The 19,693-nt window shown below is 46.0% G+C and overlaps 1 protein-coding gene and 1 long non-coding RNA gene across 3 annotated transcripts in view; one reads left to right on the top strand and one right to left on the bottom strand.

Annotated features, from left to right (window-relative positions):
• LOC135031207 (uncharacterized) overlaps positions 1-19,693 on the bottom strand; it is a 264,149-nt gene that overhangs the window by 10,883 nt on the left and 233,573 nt on the right. The gene's annotated exons all lie outside the window — the stretch shown is intronic.
• The window catches only part of LOC135031181 (AP-1 complex subunit beta-1), a 263,841-nt gene that overhangs the window by 179,168 nt on the left and 64,980 nt on the right, over positions 1-19,693 (top strand). Inside the window, exons 12-13 of one of the 2 annotated variants that reach the window (XM_063953992.1) lie at positions 9,201-9,393; positions 9,925-9,945. In XM_063953992.1, coding sequence (XP_063810062.1) covers positions 9,201-9,393; positions 9,925-9,945 — 214 coding nt within the window. The remainder of the gene's footprint in view (positions 1-9,200; positions 9,394-9,924; positions 9,946-19,693) is intronic. The other variant, XM_063953993.1, reaches the window with a different exon arrangement.

Raw genomic sequence — 19,693 nt, 5'->3', positions numbered from 1 at the left:
ATTCTGTGCCAAGAGGAGACTGGTCACACACTAGGGGAGCTCTACAGAGTTTCTCTAAAAAAGACTTTTGTTAGGTTTATTATTTTCAAGGAGCACTGCTGGCAACAGGCTCCCTGCTTCGTGGGACTGAGGGGTGAGAAGCAGACCTACTTCTGTGAGTTCAAAGGCTCTGCTTCTTTCTTAGGCTACTGGACACCATTAGCTCCAGAGGGTCTGATCACTTGATATAGCCTAGCTGTTCGTTCCCGGAGCCGCGCCGCCGCCCCCCCTCACAGAGCCTGAAGTTAGAAGCCGGGTGAGTAGCAGAAGCAAGAAGACTTCAGAGGCGGCAGAAGACTTCAGTTCTTCCTTGAGGTACCGCGCAGCGGTCGTGCTGCGCGCCATTGCTCCCACACACACAAGGCACTACATGGGTGCACGGCGCAGGGGGGGTTTCCTGGGCAGCAAAAAAACCTCTAACTGAGACTGGCAAGTTGGTATACAGTGCATAGGCACTGTATACAGACCCCCACCAGTATAAAGAAAAGCGGGACACAAGTGCGCCATTGAGGGGGCGGGGCTTCGTCCTCCAGCTCTAACCAGCGCCATTTTATCTCCAGAGCTTGCTGCAGAGACGCTGCTCCTGGCCCTTCACTGCTGTCACAAGTAACAGGGTGCAAAAAACAAGGGGGGGCACAGCAATTTGGCGTTGATTACTATTATATAAAAGCACTTATAGGTCTGGGGCATTATTTAATTCTTTCAGACCGGTGAGGCGCTGGGTGTGAGCTGGCAAACTCCCTCTCTGTCTCTCTGAAGGGCCTTACTGTGGGTCTGTCCCCTATAGCCCAGTGTTCTTGTGGGTGTCGGTACGTGTGTGTCGACATGTCTGAGGCTGAATGCTCTTCCCAGGAGGAGGCTGTGGTCTGGGGGCTGAACAGAATGAGGGAGTGACTCCGTCGGCACCGCCGACTGCTGATTGGGTAGAGATGTGGAGTGTTTTAAATACAAGTGTGGCTTTGTTGCACAAGAGGTTGGACAAATCTGAGGGTCAGAACCAAGCATGGAGACAATCCATGGCAGATGTTTTGTCACAATCTCAGACCCCCTCAGGGTCCCAGAAACGTTCATTTACCCAGATAGCAGACACAGATACCGACACGGATTCCGACTCCAGTGTCGACCATATTGATGCCAAGTTACATCCTAAGGTGGCTAAGAGTATTCAGTACATGATTGTGGCAATAAAAGAAGTGTTACATATCACGGAAGACCCCGCTGTTCCTGAGACAAGGGTCTGTATGTTTAAGGGTAAGAAACCTGAGGTAACGTTTCCTCCCTCTCATGAACTGAACGCTCTTTTTGAAAAAGCTTGGAAATCTCCTGACAAGAGACTACGGATTCCCAGGAGGATTCTATGGCGTATCCATTTCCCTCGGGGGATAGGTTATGGTGGGAATCCTCCCCTACGGTGGACAAAGCCCTGGCGTGTTTGTCCAAGAAGGTGGCGCTACCGTCCCCGGACACGGCAGCACTTAAAGATCCCGCCGATCGTAAGCAGGAAACTAACTTGAAGTCTATTTATGTCACTACGGGTACGCTGCTCAGGCCGGCCGTGGCATCGGCATGGGTGAGTAGCGCTATTGAAAAGTGGGCAGATCACTTGTCATCTGAAATAGACACCCTGGATAGGGAAAGCGTGCTTTTGACGCTGGGTCACATCAGGGACGCGGCAGTCTATCTAAAGGACGCTGCGAGAGACATTGGCCTCTTGGCTTCCAAAGGCCAGTGCCATGGCAATCTCGGCTAGGAGGGCGTTGTGGACGCATCAATGGAATGGTGATGCTGATTCTAAAAAGGCTATGCAGGCTCTGCCCTTCAAAGGTGAAGTTTTGTTTGGTGAAGGCCTTGCGGACCTGGTTTCTACAGCTACCGCGGGTAAGTCGTCCTTTTTGCCTTTTGTCCCTCCACAGCAAAAGAAAACCCCTCAATACCAGATGCAGTCCTTTCGGTCTCATAAATTCGGGAAAGGACGAGGGTCCTCTTTCCTTGCTGCTAGAGGTAAGGGAAAAGGAAAGAGATCGCCGGCTGTGGCAAGCTCCCAGGAGCAGAAGTCCTCCCTGGCTTCTGCCAAATCCACCGCAGGACGCTGGGGCTCCGCTGCGGGAGTCCGCACCGGTGGGGGCGCGTCTTCAGCTCTTCAGTCAGGTCTGGGTTTACCCGGGACTGGATCCTTGGGTGCTGGAAATTGTGACCCAAGGATACCAACTGGAGTTTCAAGACGTGCCTCCGCACCGATTTTTCAAATCGGCCTTGCCAGCTTCTCTTCCAGAAAGGGAGGTAGTGTGTGCGGCAATACAAAAGCTGTGTCGGCAGCAAGTCATTGTCGCGGTACCCCCGTTACAGCGGGGGGAAGGGTTTTATTCAACCATGTTCGTGGTCCCGAAACCGGATGGCTCGGTCAGACCGATTCTGAATTTAAAATCCCTCAATCTGTATTTAAAAAGATTCAAATTCAAGATGGAATCTCTCCGAGCAGTGATTTCCAGTCTGGAGGGGGGGGATTTTATGGTGTCAGTAGACATAAAGGATGCCTACTTGCACGTCCCCATATATCCTCCACATCAGGCTTATCTGAGGTTTGCTGTTCAGGATTGTCACTACCAATTTCAGACGTTGCCGTTTGGTCTTTCCACGGGCCCGAGGATTTTCACCAAGGTAATGGCGGAAATGATGGTACTCCTGCGCAAGCAAGGGGTCACAATTATCCCATACTTGGACGATCTCCTGATAAAGGCGAGGTCACAGGAGCAGTTGCTAAAAAAAGTTGCGCTCTCCCTGACAGTTCTGCAACAACATGGCTGGCTCCTAAATTTTCCAAAGTCGCAGTTGATTCCGACTACACGGCTGTCGTTTTTGGGCATGATTCTGGACACGGAACTACAGAGAATTTTTCTCCCGTTGGAAAAAGCTCTGGAACTCCAGAACATGGTCAAGATGCTTCTGAAACCGGCAAGAGTGTCGATTCATCAATGCCTCGAGTGCTGGAGAAAATGGTGGCGGCCTACGAGGCCATTCCGTTTGGCAGGTTCCATGCAAAAACTTTTCAGTGGAACCTGTTGAACAAGTGGTCCGGGTCCCATCTACACATGCACCGGAGGATAAGCCTGTCCCCCAGGGCCAGGATTTCTCTCCTGTGGCGGCTCCAACTTTCTCACCTTCTGGAGGATCGCAGGTTCGGGATCCAAGATTGGATCTTGGTGACCACGGATGCGAGTCTCCGAGGTTGGGGAGCAGTCACACAGGGGGTAAATTTCCAGGGAAAATGGTCAAGCCAAGAAGCTTGTCTACACATAAACATTCTGGAATTAAGGGCCATCTACAACGGCCTTCTACAAGCGGAACATCTGCTGCGCGGCCTACCTGTCCTGATTCAGTCGGACAACATAACAGCGGTGGTGCACATAAACTGCCAAGGCGGAACAAGGAGCAGAGCGGCGAAGGCGGAGGCCACAAAGGTTCTTCGCTGGGTGGAAAAACATGCAAGAGCTCTGTCAGCGGTCTTCATTCCAGGCGTGGACAACTGGAAAGCAGACTTCCTCAGCAGACACTATCTCCATCCAGGAGAGTGGGGTCTTCATCAAGAGATCTTTGCAGAAGTGACGAGTCATTGGGGACTTCCTCAAATAGATATGATGGCGTCTCGCCTCAACAAGAAGCTTCAGACGTATTGTTCCAGGTCGAGGGACCCTCAGGCAGTAGCTGTGGACGCTTTAGTGACACCGTGGGTGTTTCAGTCGGTCTATGTGTTCCCTCCACTTCCTCTAATACCAAAGGTGATAAGGATCATAAGAAGAACAAGGGTTCAGGCGATACTCGTTGTTCCAGATTGGCCACGGAGGGCCTGGTATCCGGATCTTCAGGAATTACTCACAGGAGATCCCTGGCCTCTTCTTCTAAGAGAGGATCTATTACAGCAGGGGCCGTGCGTGTTCCAAGACTTACCGCGGCTGCGTTTGATGGCATGGCGGTTGAACGCCAAATCCTAGCTCGAAAGGGTATTCCCGGAGAGGTCATTCCCAGTCTACTGAAAGCTAGAAAGGAGGTAACGGCGAAGCATTACCACCGTATTTGGAGAAAATATGTGTCTTGGTGCGAATCCAAGAAGGCGCCTACGGAATAATTTCAGCTGGGTCGTTTTCTCCATTTTTTGCAAGCTGTTGTGGATGCGGGCCTTAAGTTAGGCTCCATTAAAGTGCAGATCTCGGCCTTATTTATTTTCTTTCAAAAGGAATTGGCCTTGCTTCCAGAAGTACAGACTTTCGTGAAGGGCGTGCTGCACATCCAGCCTCCATTTGTGCCCCCAGTGGCACCATGGGACCTTAATGTGGTGTTACAGTTCCTTACATCGCATTGGTTTGAACCTTTACAAAAGGTTGAGTTGAACCAACCTATTGTGGTACCTGTGGCTACTGAAGCCTTGGCTGAGTCAAAGTCTCTCAATGTGGTCAGAGCTTTGAAAACTTATGTAGCCAGAACGGCTCGTATTAGGAAAACAGAGGCGCTGTTTGTCCTGTATGCTTCCAACAAGGTTGGGGCTCCTGCTTCTAAGCAGACTATTGCACGCTGTATCTGTCATACGATTCAGCATGCTCATTGTACGGCTGGATTGCCGTTACCGAAATCAGTGAAGGCCCATTCTACCAGGAAGGTGGGCTCCTCTTGGGCGGCTGCCCAGGGAGTCTCGGCGCTACAACTTTGCAGAGCAGCTACTTGGTCCGGTTCAAACACTCTTGCAAAATTCTACAAGTTTGATAACCTGGCTGAGGAGAGGCCCTCATGTTTGCTCAATCGGTGCTGCAGAGTCATCCGCACTCTCCCGCCCTGTCTGGAGCTTTGGTATAAACCCCATAGTCCTTTTGGAGTCCCCAGCATCCTCTAGGACGTAGGAGAAAATAGGATTTTAATACCTACCGGTAAATCCTTTTCTCTTAGTCCGTAGAGGATGCTGGGCGCCTGTCCCAGTGCTGACTTTTTTCTGCAGTACTTGTTAATGGTTATTGCTTTTGTAACACAAAGGTTGTGTTTCGGTTAAAGCCTGTTGCTGATCTCTTTGGTTCACACTGTTACCTGGTTTTAGTTAAATGCCATGTTGCACGGTGTGTTGTGGTGTGAGCTGGTATGTATCTCACCCTTAGTTTAACAAAATCCTTTTCCTCTAAATGTCCGTCTCCTCTGGGCACAGTTCCTATAACTGAGGTCTGGAGGAGAGGCATAGAGGGAGGAGCCAGTTCACGCCTATTAAAGTCTAAAAGTGCCCATGTCTCCTGCGGATCCCGTCTATACCCCATGGTCCTTTTGGAGTCCCCAGCATCGTCTACGGACTAAGAGAAAAGGATTTACCAGTAGGTATTAAAATCCTATTATTTAGATGATGCAATTGAATCCAAATTTTGAGAGGCAAACACAAGTATTAAAATTTCAGTACTGTCTTATAGGTATTTTTAAAACATTTGGAAATTTAGGGGGCGATTCTAATTTTTTGGGGGGCGTTCAAATAATGGGCGCCCATCAGATCAAATCAATTGTTGCTCTGATCGGTCGTCCATTACTTTTAAGCACCCAAATAGACAGGGTTTAGCTGCAAATAGCCTTCTGTTTGGGCGCCTAAACCACGGACTTTTCGCACGTTACTTCTTGCCACCTCAGAAGATAGCGATAAGGAATGTCACCTCCATGGCTAGCAGCATCTAAACAGGGCAACGGTTAAATTGTCTGTGTGGTGGGGGTCCCTTTATCTATACAGGGACTAAGAGGGGACATAGGCAACAGAACTGTACTAAGGAAGAGAAGCAACCACCATCCAACTAATAAACTTGCAGTTTAAGGCCCCTATACATTAGCGATGGAGTGCCTGCTATTAAACGTTTTAAAATCTAGATTCCCCAATTCCGACCAAAATCGGTCGCGATTGGCAAATTGGGAAGTTATAAAATTAAGAAATTCCCAGATTCCCCGATAGATCGCTGATCATTCATGTCGATCTATGGTTCCAGTTGAATTGGGGAAACCGACATTAGATCTAAGGGGGCCATTACTTAAAAGGATGTTTTGCTAAACTGTATCAAAGTCTTGCCAAATCAGGAACTATGTGATCATGACTTGGCATTAGCATGGAGTGATTTTGGTCTCTTGGTTTTCTGTGGCAGATTAATCATTACTTTATTGGAACCAAAATCATTGATAAATGCAAGAATGTTATCTTTGTGTTGGCTAATTTTAAGAGGAAAGCTTTTTTGTTTGATTTTTTGCCTGAAATATGGCAGCTGAAGATGGCTCACAATACAGAGCATTCCAAACTAGCCCACAGTGTTTCTCATATCTATGGAGTTGTGATGATACGTTGTATTGTTTGTCCTTTAATGATTTCCCCATGACGTATTTGTGAGCTGGTACATGCTATATAGATCTATTGTGAGCCAGGTAAGGTGGATACCCTGATTTTACATTCTTACTTAGACACATACATCAAGATGTTGCCATTCATCTGAACTGTAGCAAGTTTTCTACACTTTTAAACTTAACACAATTGTTAAATAATGAAAACGTAAAATGAATTAATAGGGTCATTAACAACGTATAAACTGAATTTTTGAACTGTTACAAATATTCAGTTCATATACACTCCTTGGCATATGGGGGCAAATGTAATAGGGTGCGAGATGCAAGAATGCCCCTGTTTTTAAAGCTGAAATACTTTACAAGGTAAAACCAACCTGGTTTTGCCTTGTAAAAGATTGCTGCTTTAAAAATGATGGGTAGGCTATTAAGATATAAAATAAGACAGACATGGAAATATGAGTTGTGAATGCTCTGTGCTTGGCATTGCACAAAAAATATTTAGTTTAACGTTTATGAATCTATGTATATAGTGCATTCCTCGATCATTTTACTTTTTTTCAACAATGGAGAATTGTCTCCAAAGAAGCTGAGCTATCTGAAAGTAGCAACATGCATTATAGGTAAATGTATCTGTTTCCAGTGTTTCTGAAATTTGACAATGTTGTTATGTAATTGTTGGACCTTGCTTGGTTTTAGTTGGTCACCCACATTTGATTTTTCTAATATAAAATAAATGGCATATTTTACACATAATAGAAAAGTGCCATGTACATCCAGTCTGAACAAAGAGGGTGATAATGCTGTGTTATCTTCCTCCTAATCACTGGCTGCCAAGCTATCCGTATTTAATCAGGTTGCATAATTCAATTAAGTCAATAAATTGAGAAGTCACCAGTCCTTAAATGAAAGTGTGTTGTCACTGAAATCACAACAGTGATCTCCATGCTGGATTGGCGGGTGGCACAAAACACTGTTTATTTTGGTCATCACACAGGTCTGTGAGCATAGCTTGTGGTGCAGTCTGACCTGGAAACCCTCCACCGCTGGGCAACGCTGCGGAGGGCAGCCATGATTCTTTGGTCACGGTTGCCTAAATCTCTGCCTTTCTCCTTGTTTGCTAATATTACTTAAATCAACATAAGATCTTAGTTTGGTCTCTTTCAGTTTCTGAAGTAAAATATACCTTGGTACAAATTAGACGGAACAGAGCTATTCTAGTATTATTAGAAACTGTTTTTATTACTTTGGTTCTGGCTACAAAGCAGTTGCAAATTGTTATTCACCCTTATTCTCAAGTGCCCTTGAGGTAAAAATAGATGAACTCCTAGTCAAAATAGATAGTCCAATGGAAAATGCTCACTTATTTCTGCTCACTGGTAGATAAAAGGCTTGACTTTTTGTTTCCATTTTATAGTGGATAAATGTGCAATATCGTATTGTTAAGTTCGTTTAAATTTCAGGAAAAAGCAGCACCTTATTACACACAACGTTTGGGTCGCTGCGGCCCCTAACTGTACGCTATAAACCTCTAAGAAATGTGTGCACGTTGCGTAGGCACGCTGATACGCTGTGAGCTACACATATGGCTGAAATACACTTTTAACCTTTAACAGGAATGGAATGCGTCACAAATTGTATATGTTATGTTGTGGTCCAACGCAGCAACAAATATTTACTTAAAAAGGGATTCACACACAAATAAAATAATACAAGAGAAAAAGCTACAACCAAGAGTACATACGTTTGTACGCCTGCGCCACCCGGATCCGGTCCTCAGTCAGTCTAGCAAGAAGATCTTCAGAGAATTGGACTGGGACCGGCCAGGAGGCCTGGCTTTTATACAATTGTCCAAAACATAATACAAAGGAAACTGTAAGCTCTTCTTTCATAGGTCAAAGGGTTGGTCATTTACAGTATGTGATGGGTCATAGGTCGGTTTGAATAGGTGGGCGATGCCTGGTCCAGGTGTACTTGCAGATGTCCTCCACTGGGTTCCCGCCGCATATCAGGAGTACAGTAATTACAGAGAGATAGTAATATGGTATGCGCAGGAGCATGCTATATTCTGCAAACTGCGATCGGAATGTAGCCCTTGAAATACTGTACATCTGGATACAAAACACTATGTCCTAACCTAATTCTGTCCCCTCACATCCTGTAAAGTTGAATATCTGTATTGTTCCATTTTTAAAGTAAATGTAACTCGCTGGTGTGGTGTGTGTAGACTATGTGTAAATTATGCACTATGTGGATAAAATATCAGATATGTCTTTGTGGTTTTTCCTTCCGAATGCGTATGCTACCGTATTTACTCATACCACACGCTAATACGCAGGGCTTCGTGAGCCAATGTACGCAGCGTGTGGGCATGCGCACGCACGGCAGAACAAGCACCCGCACGGAGGCCACTCTGTGTGGTGTTTGTACGTGATGCATGTGGATATAATATTTTCGACTTCGACAGTATATAATACTATTCTGCAAATGTATCTCTGTTCTGTCTGGGGATTTTCTATATACTCAAAGAATATCCATTACTAATATGTATAAAGTATTGCTACCTGAAATATATACAGTACTTGGCTCTACTGAAGCACCCCAACATTATCCCTGGGACATTCCTACTGACCCTCCACTGTCATTTCATATGGAGTTGCGTACATAGGTTTTTTCCAAATCTGTTGATATCAACAAAGTGGCAAAGCGTCGGTCCATCTGTACACTGAGAAATAGTTGTGGCATTTAAAAACTGAGCAATTGCAGATGTTAAGTAGTGGTTTTCTACTTCTGTAATCTAATACTTTTCTATTAATTCCTAGCATTGATATCGGTGACAGCCCTGTAGGACCTGCTCCAGCAGCTGCTCTCGAGCAGCCACAGGTCATTCCCTCGCAAGGAGACCTCTTGGGTGATCTTCTCAACTTAGACCTAGGACCTCCAGGAAATGTACCCCAAGTGTCCACAATGCAGATGGGAGCCGTGGATCTGCTTGGTGGAGGTCTAGATAGTCTGGTAAGTAGTCATTTCCTGTTGTAAACTGCTGATGGGGGGTTTGGCACCGCTATTTGCACCACTGTTTTATTGATTGCTACAGTTAAAAAAGGAAAAAAATATTGCTATAAGTTCGTAGGTTCCCGGTTACCGATCTTCAGCATTATCCTCACCTGTGCTGTGAGGATTACATGTTAAGATTGTATTCACAGCTACTATTAAATTATCTCGGCACTATAAAGTAGAAAGATGCTGTGTTTCAGAACATTACAGTGACTGCGTAGCCTGACTCATAAAGGGTTAAAGCATGACTTGTAGATCAATAAGTCTTGTTTCTAGTTGTGTCAGGAACATCCTGTCCTCACCCAAACACTGCATTCAGCATGCATGCTGGTGACATCAGGACAGTATCTACACTTTTCAGCTGGTAATTGTCGGGGATGTTCCGTTCACTGTTGTAGGCACTGATTGTTGTTTTCTATAGTTCAGCTGTCTCTCTGCTGACAGTAACCTTTCTGCTTCTTTCCTCCTGTGTTCCGCCTACCCTTGCAGATGGGAGAGGATACGCAATGGGTAACTGGTTCTCACTCAGTAGTTTTGTGATAAATTGGCATTATCCTTCTCTCCTCCCTCCATTGCTCTCCATTATGGACTCTCTCTTCCTCTCATCAGGCAGCCCACATGCATGATCACTAGCATTCAGCTGTGGACATTATGTTCAGAAGCATACAGTTATAAGCCTGACTAAGCACAGCCCCCTTTATCCCTTGCACCTATTACTGAAGCACAATACACAACCTTTTGAAGCACTATATAGATGTGCCATTATTTCTCTCATGTTGCCTGATTCAACTTTCTCATATGTGACCCCTGCCATTCAAACCATTTCTTACAGCTTTTACATTAAGTTCAGTTTGTGTTATTTCAAGTATTACTTTACCAATAATGTAGTACAATATTTGGATTAGCCTTTCAGCAGAGACGGTAGAGCTTGCTGTATCTTTTGTGATCAAAAACCACTAGTTAGCTGGGTAATTCAGTTCATTTGATTAAAATGTGTTTACCGGTAATGACATTTCAGGGAAAAGCCAGGCCTTAGCACAGGACATGAATTGAACAACTTGTCATGTATTATAAAGGTAGAGATTGGTATGCTATTTATAATTTAAGAACAACAGTTGCATATTATTTTTCTCCGTGGTTAATAAAGTAGTTGGATGGAAAAGTCTGGTGATTCAAGTTTCAGGAGCATTAATAATGCTGGTAGTAGGTCTGGTGTCGGCACCATCAGAAACGAGACACTGTGTATTTTATTATATGCAATCAAATATTTATTATACACCAATCAATGCTGTTATCCATTATACAGATGTGTCCTCTTACATCCTTGCTGCAGTAACGCTAAACAGACCTTCACGTTGCACCATGCCGTGGCGGGATGCCATAGCACCGCGCATCTTTTTTTTGCATTTTCCCTCAAAAATGCGTCTTAGTCGCAAAGTAATGCAATAGGACACATGAGCAGATTAAAATGATATGCAGCATGCCTATATTCTGTGTGTAATTGCGGCTGTATCTACATCCGAAATGCCACGTTAGTGTTTTCCAGGAAAACACTATAGCATAGCATTTTGTATGCAAATACAGTATTGGCATGCTGCATATAATTTTAATCAGCAGGATCTGTTTGTGCGTCCTATTGCATTACTTTGCGACTAATACGCATTTTTGTGGGAAAACACAAAAAAAAACACTCAGCGCTATGGAGTCACATGGCACTTTTGTATTATGTGTAACACGACTTGTAGCACACGGAGCAAAGATGTAAAAGGACACATCTGTATGATGTGATTCAGCAATGGTTTTAGAGATCTAAGTGTATACATATACAATTAAATATACATTCACTATGTTAATGTGTTTTTTTCTGAATTTTAAGGGGTTTGATAAATTCTTTCCTACTATTGAAGTACAGCTTTTTTCTCTAACGTCCTAAGTGGATGCTGGGGACTCCGTAAGGACCATGGGGAATAGCGGCTCCGCAGGAGACTGGGCACAAAAGTAAAGCTTTAGAACTACCTGGTGTGCACTGGCTCCTCCCCCTATGACCCTCCTCCAAGCCTCAGTTAGATTTTTGTGCCCGAACGAGAAGGGTGCACACTAGGTGGCTCTCCTGAGCTGCTTAGTGAAAAGTTTAGTTTTAGGTTTTTTATTTTCAGTGAGACCTGCTGGCAACAGGCTCACTGCATCGAGGGACTAAGGGGAGAAGAAGCGAACTCACCTGCGTGCAGAGTGGATTGGGCTTCTTAGGCTACTGGACATTAGCTCCAGAGGGACGATCACAGGCCCAGCCATGGATGGGTCCCAGAGCCGCGCCGCCGGCCCCCTTACAGAGCCAGAAGACAGAAGAGGTCCGGAAAATCGGCGGCAGAAGACGTCCTGTCTTCACCAAGGTAGCGCACAGCACTGCAGCTGTGCGCCATTGCTCCTCAGCACACTTCACACTTCGGTCACTGAGGGTGCAGGGCGCTAGGGGGGGGCGCCCTGAGCAGCAATAAAAACACCTTGGCTGGCGAAAATACATCACATATAGCCCCCAGGGCTATATGGATGAATTTTAACCCCTGCCAGAATCCATAAAAAAGCAGGAGAAAAGTCCGCGAAAAAGGGGCGGAGCCTATCTCCTCAGCACACTGGCGCCATTTTCCCTCACAGCTCAGTTGGAGGGAAGCTCCCCTGGCTCTCCCCTGCAGTCACTACACTACAGAAAGGGTTAAAAAAGAGAGGGGGGCACTAATTAGGCGCAGTATTAACAATACAGCAGCTATAAGGGGAAAAACACTTATATAAGGTTATCCCTGTATATATATAGCGCTCTGGTGTGTGCTGGCAAACTCTCCCTCTGTCTCCCCAAAGGGCTAGTGGGGTCCTGTCCTCTATCAGAGCATTCCCTGTGTGTGTGCTGTGTGTCAGTACATTTGTGTCGACATGTATGAGGAGAAAAATGATGTGGAGACGGAGCAGATTGCCTGTAATAGTGATGTCACCCCCTAGGGGGTCGACACCTGAGTGGATGAACTGTTGGAAGGAATTACGTGACAGTGTCAGCTCTGTATAAAAGACAGTGGTTGACATGAGACAGCCGGCTACTCAGCTTGTGCCTGTCCAGACGTCTCATAGGCCGTCAGGGGCTCTAAAGCGCCCGTTACCTCAGATGGCAGATATAGACGCCGACACGGATACTGACTCCAGTGTCGACGGTGAAGAGACAAATGTGACTTCCAGTAGGGCCACACGTTACATGATTGAGGCAATGAAAAATGTTTTACACATTTCTGATAATACGAGTACCACCAAAAAGGGGTATTATGTTCGGTGAGGAAAAACTACCTGTAGTTTTCCTGAATCTGAGAAATTAAATGAGGTGTGTGATGATGCGTGGGTTTCCCCCGATAACAACTGATAATTTCTAAAATGTTATTGGCATTATATCCTTTCCCGCCAGAGGTTAGGGTGCGTTGGGAAACACCCCCTAGGGTGGATAAAGCGCTCACACGCTTGTAAGAACAAGGGCTCTACCCTCTCCGAGATGGCCGCCCTTAAGGATCCTGCTGATAGAAAGCAGGAGGGTATCCTAAAATGTATTTACACACATACTGGTGTTATACTGCGACCAGCAATCGCCTCAGCCTGGATGTGCAGTGCTGGGTTGGCGTGGTCGGATTCCCTGACTGAAAATATTGATACCCTAGATAGGGACAGTATATTATTGCCTATAGAGCATTTGAAAGATGCATTTCTATATATGCGTGATGCACAGCGGAATATTTGCCGACTGGCATCAAGTCTAAGTGCGTTGTCCATTTCTACCAGTAGAGGGTTATGGACACGACAGTGGTCAGGTGATGCGGATTCCAAACGGCATTTGGAAGTATTGCCTTATTAAGGGGAGGAGTTATTTGGGGTCGGTCTTTCAGACCTGGTGGCCACGGCAACAGCTGGGAAATCCACGTTTGTACCCCAGGTCGCCTCTCAACATGAGAAGACGCCGTATTATCAGGCGCAGTCTTTTCGTGGACAAGCGGGCAAAAGGTTCCTCATTTCTGCCCCGTGACAGAGGGAGAGGAAAAAGGCTGCAGAAATCAGCCAGTTCCCAGGAACAGAAACCCTCTCCCGCCTCTGCCAAGCCCTCAGTATGACGCTGGGGCTTTACAAGCAGAATCAGGCACGGTGGGGGGCCCGTCTCAATGAATTTCAGCGCGCAGTGGGCTCACTCGCAAGTAGACCCCTGGATCCTTCAGGTGATATCTCAGGGGTACAAATTGGAATTCGAGACGTCTCCCCCTCGCCGTTTCCTAAAGTCGGCTTTACCGATGTCTCCTTCTGACAGGGAGACAGTTTTGGAAGCCATTCACAAGCTGTATTCCCAGCAGGTGATAATCAAGGTACCCCTCCTGCAACAGGGAACGGGGTATTATTCCACACTGTTGTGGTACCGAAGCCGGACGGCTCGGTGAGACCGATTCTAAATCTAAAATCTTTGAACACTTACATACAGAGGTTCAAATTCAAGATTGAGTCACTCAGAGCAGTGATTGCGAACCTGGAAGAAGGGAACTACATGATGTCTCGGGACATCAAGGATGCTTACCTTCATGTCCCAATTTACCCTTCTCACCAAGGGTACCTCAGGTTTATGGTACAGAACTGTCACTATCAGTTCAGACGCTGCCGTATGGATGGTCCACGGCACCCCGGGTCTTTACCAAGGTAATGGCCGAAATGATGATATTCCTTCGAAGGAAGGGAATTTTAGTTATCCCTTACTTGGACGATTCCCTGATAAGGGTAAGATCCAGGGAACAGTTGGAGGTCGGTGTAGCACTATCTCAGGTAGTGTTGCGGCAGCACGATTGGATTCTCAATATTCCAAAATCGCAGCTGGTTCCGACGACTCGTCTTCTGTTCCTAGGGATGATCCTGGACACAGTCCAGAAAAAGGTGTTTCTCCCGGAGGAGAAAGCCAGGGAGTTATCCGAGCTAGTCAGGAACCTCCTAAAACCGAGCCAACTCTCAGTGCATCAATGCACAAGGGTTCTGGGTAAAATGGTGGCTTCCTACGAAGCAATCCCATTCGGCAGATTCCACGCAAGAACTTTCCAGTGGGACCTGCTGGACAAATGGTCCGGGTCGCATCTTCAGATGCATCAGCGGATAACCCTGTCACCAAGGACAAGGGTGTCCCTCCTGTGGTGGTTGCAGAGTGCTCATCTTCTAGAGGGCCGCAGATTCGGCATTCAGGACTGGGTCCTGGTGACCACGGATGCCAGCCTGCGAGGCTGGGGAGCAGTCACACAGGGAAGGAATTTCCAGGGCTTATGGTCGAGCCTGGAGACATCACTTCACATAAATATCCTGAAGCTAAGGGCCATTTACAATGCTCTAAGCTTAGCAAGACCTCTGCTTCAAGGTCAGCCGGTGTTGATCCAGTCGGACAACATCACGGCAGTCACCCACGTAAACAGACAGGGTGGCACAAGAAGCAGGAGGGCAATGGCAGAAGCTGCAAGGATTCTTCGCTGGGCGGAAAATCATGTGATAGCACTGTCCGCAGTATTCATTCCGGGAGTGGACAACTGGGAAGCAGACTTCCTCAGCAGACACGACCTCCACCCGGGAGAGTGGAGACTTCACCCAGAAGTCTTCCACATGATTATAAACCGTTGGGAAAAACTCGACGGGTATTGCGCCAAGTCAAGGGACCCTCAGGCAATAGCTGTAGACGCTCTGGTAACACCGTGGGTGTACCAGTCAGTGTATGTGTTCCCTCCTCTGCCTCTCATACCCAAGGTACTGAGATTGATAAGATGGAGAGGAGTAAGCACTATATTCGTGGCTCCGGATTGGCCAAGAAGGACTTGGTAACCGGAACTTCAAGAGATGCTCACGGAGGATCCGTGGCCTCTACCTCTAAGAAGGGACCTGCTCCAGCAAGGACCCTGTCTGTTCCAAGACTTACCGCGGCTGCGTTTGACGGCATTGCGGTTGAACGCCGGATCCTGAAGGAAAAAAGGCATTCCGGATGAAGTCATCCCTATCCTGATCAAAGCCAGGAAGGATGTAACCGCAAAACATTATCACCGCATTTGGCGAAAATATGTTGCGTGGTGCGAGGCCAGTAAGGCCCGACGGAGGAAATTCAACTGGGTCGATTCCTACATTTCCTGCAAACAGGAGTGTCTATGGGCCTGAAATTGGGGTCCATTAAGGTTCAAATTTCGGCCCTGTCAATTTTCTTCCAAAAAGAACTAGCTTCAGTCCCTGAAGTTCAGACGTTTGTAAAAGGGGTACTGCATATACAGCCTCCTTTTGTGCCTCCAGTGGCACTTTGGGATCTCAATGTAGTTTTTGGGTTCCAAAAGTCACATTGGTTTGAACCACTTAAATCTGTGGAGTTAAAATATCTCACATGGAAAGTGGTCATGCTGTTGGCCCTGGCCTGGGCCAGGCGCGTGTCAGAATTGGCGGCTTTATCCTGTAAAAGCCCTTATCTGATTTTCCATTCGGACAGGGCGGAATTGAGGACTCGTCCTCAGTTTCTCCCTAAGGTGGTTTCAGCGTTTCACCTGAACCAACCTATTGTGGTGCCTGCGGCTACTAGGGACTTGGAGGACTCCAAGTTGCTAGACGTTGTCAGGGCCCTGAAAATATATGTTTCCAGGACGGCTGGAGTCAGAAAATCTGACTCGCTGTTTATCCTGTATGCACCCAACAAGCTGGGTGCTCCTGCTTCTAAGCAGACTATTGCTCGTTGGATTTGTAGTACAATTCAGCTTGCACATTCTGTGGCAGGCCTGCCACAGCCAAAAATCTGTAAATGCCCACTCCACAAGGAAGGTGGGCTCATCTTGGGCGGCTGCCCGAGGGGTCTCGGCTTTACAACTTTGCCGAGCAGCTACTTGGTCAGGAGCAAATACGTTTGTAAAATTCTACAAAATTGATACCCTGGCTGAGGAGGACCTGGAGTTCTCTCATTTGGTGCTGCAGAGTCATCCGCACTCTCCCGCCCGTTTGGGAGCTTTGGTATAATCCCCATGGTCCTTACGGAGTCCCTAGCATCCACTTAGGACGTTAGAGAAAATAAGAATTTACTTACCGATAATTCTATTTCTCGTAGTCCGTAGTGGATGCTGGGCGCCCATCCCAAGTGCGGATTGTCTGCAATACTGGTACATAGCTATTGTTACCAAAAAATCGGGTTATTGCTGTAGTGAGCCATCTTTTCTAGAGGCTCCTCTGTTATCATGCTGTTAACTGGGTTTAGATCACGAGTTATACGGTGTGATTGGTGTGGCTGGTACGAGTCTTACCCGGGATTCAAAATCCTTCCTTATTGTGTACGCTCGTCCGGGCACAGTATCCTAACTGAGGCTTGGAGGAGGGTCATAGGGGGAGGAGCCAGTGCACACCAGGTAGTTCTAAAGCTTTACTTTTGTGCCCAGTCTCCTGCGGAGCCGCTATCCCCCATGGTCCTTACGGAGTCCCCAGCATCCACTACGGACTACGAGAAATAGAATTATCGGTAAGTAAATTCTTATTTTTTTTTATCGGGATATCTCTTTTGGGATATTTATAATCATACAGGTTGAGTCTCCCACTTCCAAAATTCCAAAATACTGACTTTTTAGAGCGCTGTTTAAATTGTGACACCTTTGCTTTCTGATGGTTTAATGTGCACAAACTTTGTTTAATGCACAAAATTATAAAACAAAATTGTAATAAATATCTTCAGGCTATGTGTATATGAAACATAAATGCATTCTGTGTTTAGACCTGGGACCCATTCCCATACATTATTGTATGCAAATATTCCAATATACAAAAAAATTCAATATCTAAAATAATTTTCGTCCAAAGCATTTTGGGTATGGGAGACTCAACCTGTATATTATTTAGTAAATGCCTAATTGCATAATTATTTGGAATTTAATTAACACCACAGTAAAATAGTGCTATATTACAGAGTGTTGTAAACTCCTTGTATGTCTTTTTTTCCAAATAAATTGGCACGCCTGGTTAGTTTTTTTTATATGAAACTTAAAATGTTTATTGCAGCAAATATTATTATTGCCTAGATTTACTGTTCTTTCACAGCTGCTAGGCTACCATCCAAGAAAGAGGGTTTAAAGGGGAACTAAAGTGAAATATGAATTTGTTGAGTAATTACATTTGCTTATATTTATGAAGGATAAAGCTGGTGGGGGTATGCCATTTGCAATCTCGGGGCTGTTGATTTCACCTCCCTGCCTATTCAATTACGGCCTGCTTTCGCCTGTGCTTAAGGCATTTTCGCCAATGCCTTTTCCCTTTTTTTTTTTTGTGAAAAAGCATTAGCAAAAGATGGCTCAATCGTCGAAAACGTTCAGCGTTTTCGCCGGCGCAGGTGAGATAACATGTGGATTCCCTGATTCACATGTTTTTCGATCCTGCTGAAGTTTTTGCCGAGGTGAAAAAATGGCCCTGCTATTGAATAGGGTGAGTCCCCATTTGCCCTAAAAATAGCAAAAAGTCACGTTTTTTTACCTAGGCAAAAAAAGCGGACCTAATTGCATACCCCCTTGGGTCTTTTACGATATATGTGCATGAAGGTGCGGAGCTTTCTCTACTTACTTTCTTGATAATGGAACATTAATCTGATTTAACTTCTTCCACAGATTGCCAAACATCTCTTGAAACTATCACCTTTTGTAGTTCTTGATATTGAATGCAGCAGTGAGCTTTTAGTTAGTGATGAGCGGGTTCGGTTCCTCGGAAACCGAACCCCCCCGAACTTCACCCATTTTACACGGGTCCGAGGCATACTCAGATTCTCCCGTATGGCTCGGTTAATCCGAGCGCGCCCGAACGTCATCATCCCGCTGTCGGATTCTCGCGAGATTCGGATTCTATATAAGGAGCCGCGCATCGCCGCCATTTTCACTCGTGCATTGGAAATGTTAGGGAGAGGACGTGGCTGGCGTCCTCTCCGTTTATTAATGTTGATGCAAATATTTGTGCTTATTGCTTAATTGTAGGGACTGGGGAGCAGCTGTATTATATAGGAGGAGTACAGTGCAGAGTTTTGCTGACAGTGACCACCAGTATACGTTGTCTGCCTGAAAAACACTCCATATCTGTGCTCAGTGTGCTGCATATATCTGTGCTCACACTGCTTAATTGTGGGGACTGGGGAGCAGCTGTATTATATAGGAGGAGTACAGTGCAGAGTTTTGCTGACAGTGACCACCAGTATACGTTGTCTGCCTGAAAAACACTCCATATCTGTGCTCAGTGTGCTGCATATATCTGTGCTCACACTGCTTTATTGTGGGGAATAGGGACCACCAGTATATTATATAGGAGGAGTACAGTGCAGAGTTTTGCTGACAGTGACCACCAGTATACGTTGTCTGCCTGAAAAACACTCCATATCTGTGCTCAGTGTGCTGCATATATCTGTGCTCACACTGCTTTATTGTGGGGACTGGGGACCAGCAGTATTATATAGGAGGAGTACAGTGCAGAGTTTTGCTGACAGTAACCACCAGTGTACGTTGTCTGCCTGAAAAACACTCCATATCTGTGCTCAGTGTTCTGCATATATCTGTGCTCACACTGCTTTATTGTGGGGACTGGGGACCACCAGTATATTATATAGGAGGAGTACAGGGCAGAGTTTTGCTGACAGTGACCACCAGTATACGTTGTCTGCCTGAAAAACACTCCATATCTGTGCTCAGTGTGCTGCATATATCTGTGCTCACACTGCTTTATTGTGGGGACTGGGGACCAGCAGTATTATATAGGAGGAGTACAGTGCAGAGTTTTGCTGACAGTAACCACCAGTATACGTTGTCTGCCTGAAAAACACTCCATATCTGTGCTCAGTGTTCTGCATATATCTGTGCTCACACTGCTTTATTGTGGGGACTGAGGACCAGCAGTATTATATAGGAGGAGTACAGTGCAGAGTTTTGCTGACAGTGACCACCAGTATATATAGCAGTACGGTAAGGAAGGCCACTGCTCTACCTACCTCTGTGTCGTCAAGTATACTATCCATCTAGATTCTATACCTGTGGTGCATTTTAGTTTTGCAGTTTGCTGACAGTGACCACCAGTATATATAGCAGTACGGTACGGAAGGCCACTGCTCTACCTACCTCTGTGTCGTCAAGTATACTATCCATCTAGATTCTATACCTGTGGTGCATTTAAGTTTTGCAGTTTGCTGACAGTGACCACCAGTATATATAGCAGTACGGTACGGAAGGCCACTGCT

Source organism: Pseudophryne corroboree, chromosome 2 (assembly GCF_028390025.1).
Source record: "Pseudophryne corroboree isolate aPseCor3 chromosome 2, aPseCor3.hap2, whole genome shotgun sequence".
Classification (NCBI taxonomy): Eukaryota; Metazoa; Chordata; class Amphibia; order Anura; family Myobatrachidae; genus Pseudophryne; species Pseudophryne corroboree.
Note: the sequence above shows the minus strand (reverse complement) of the source record. Positions and strands in the feature narration are given on the sequence as shown.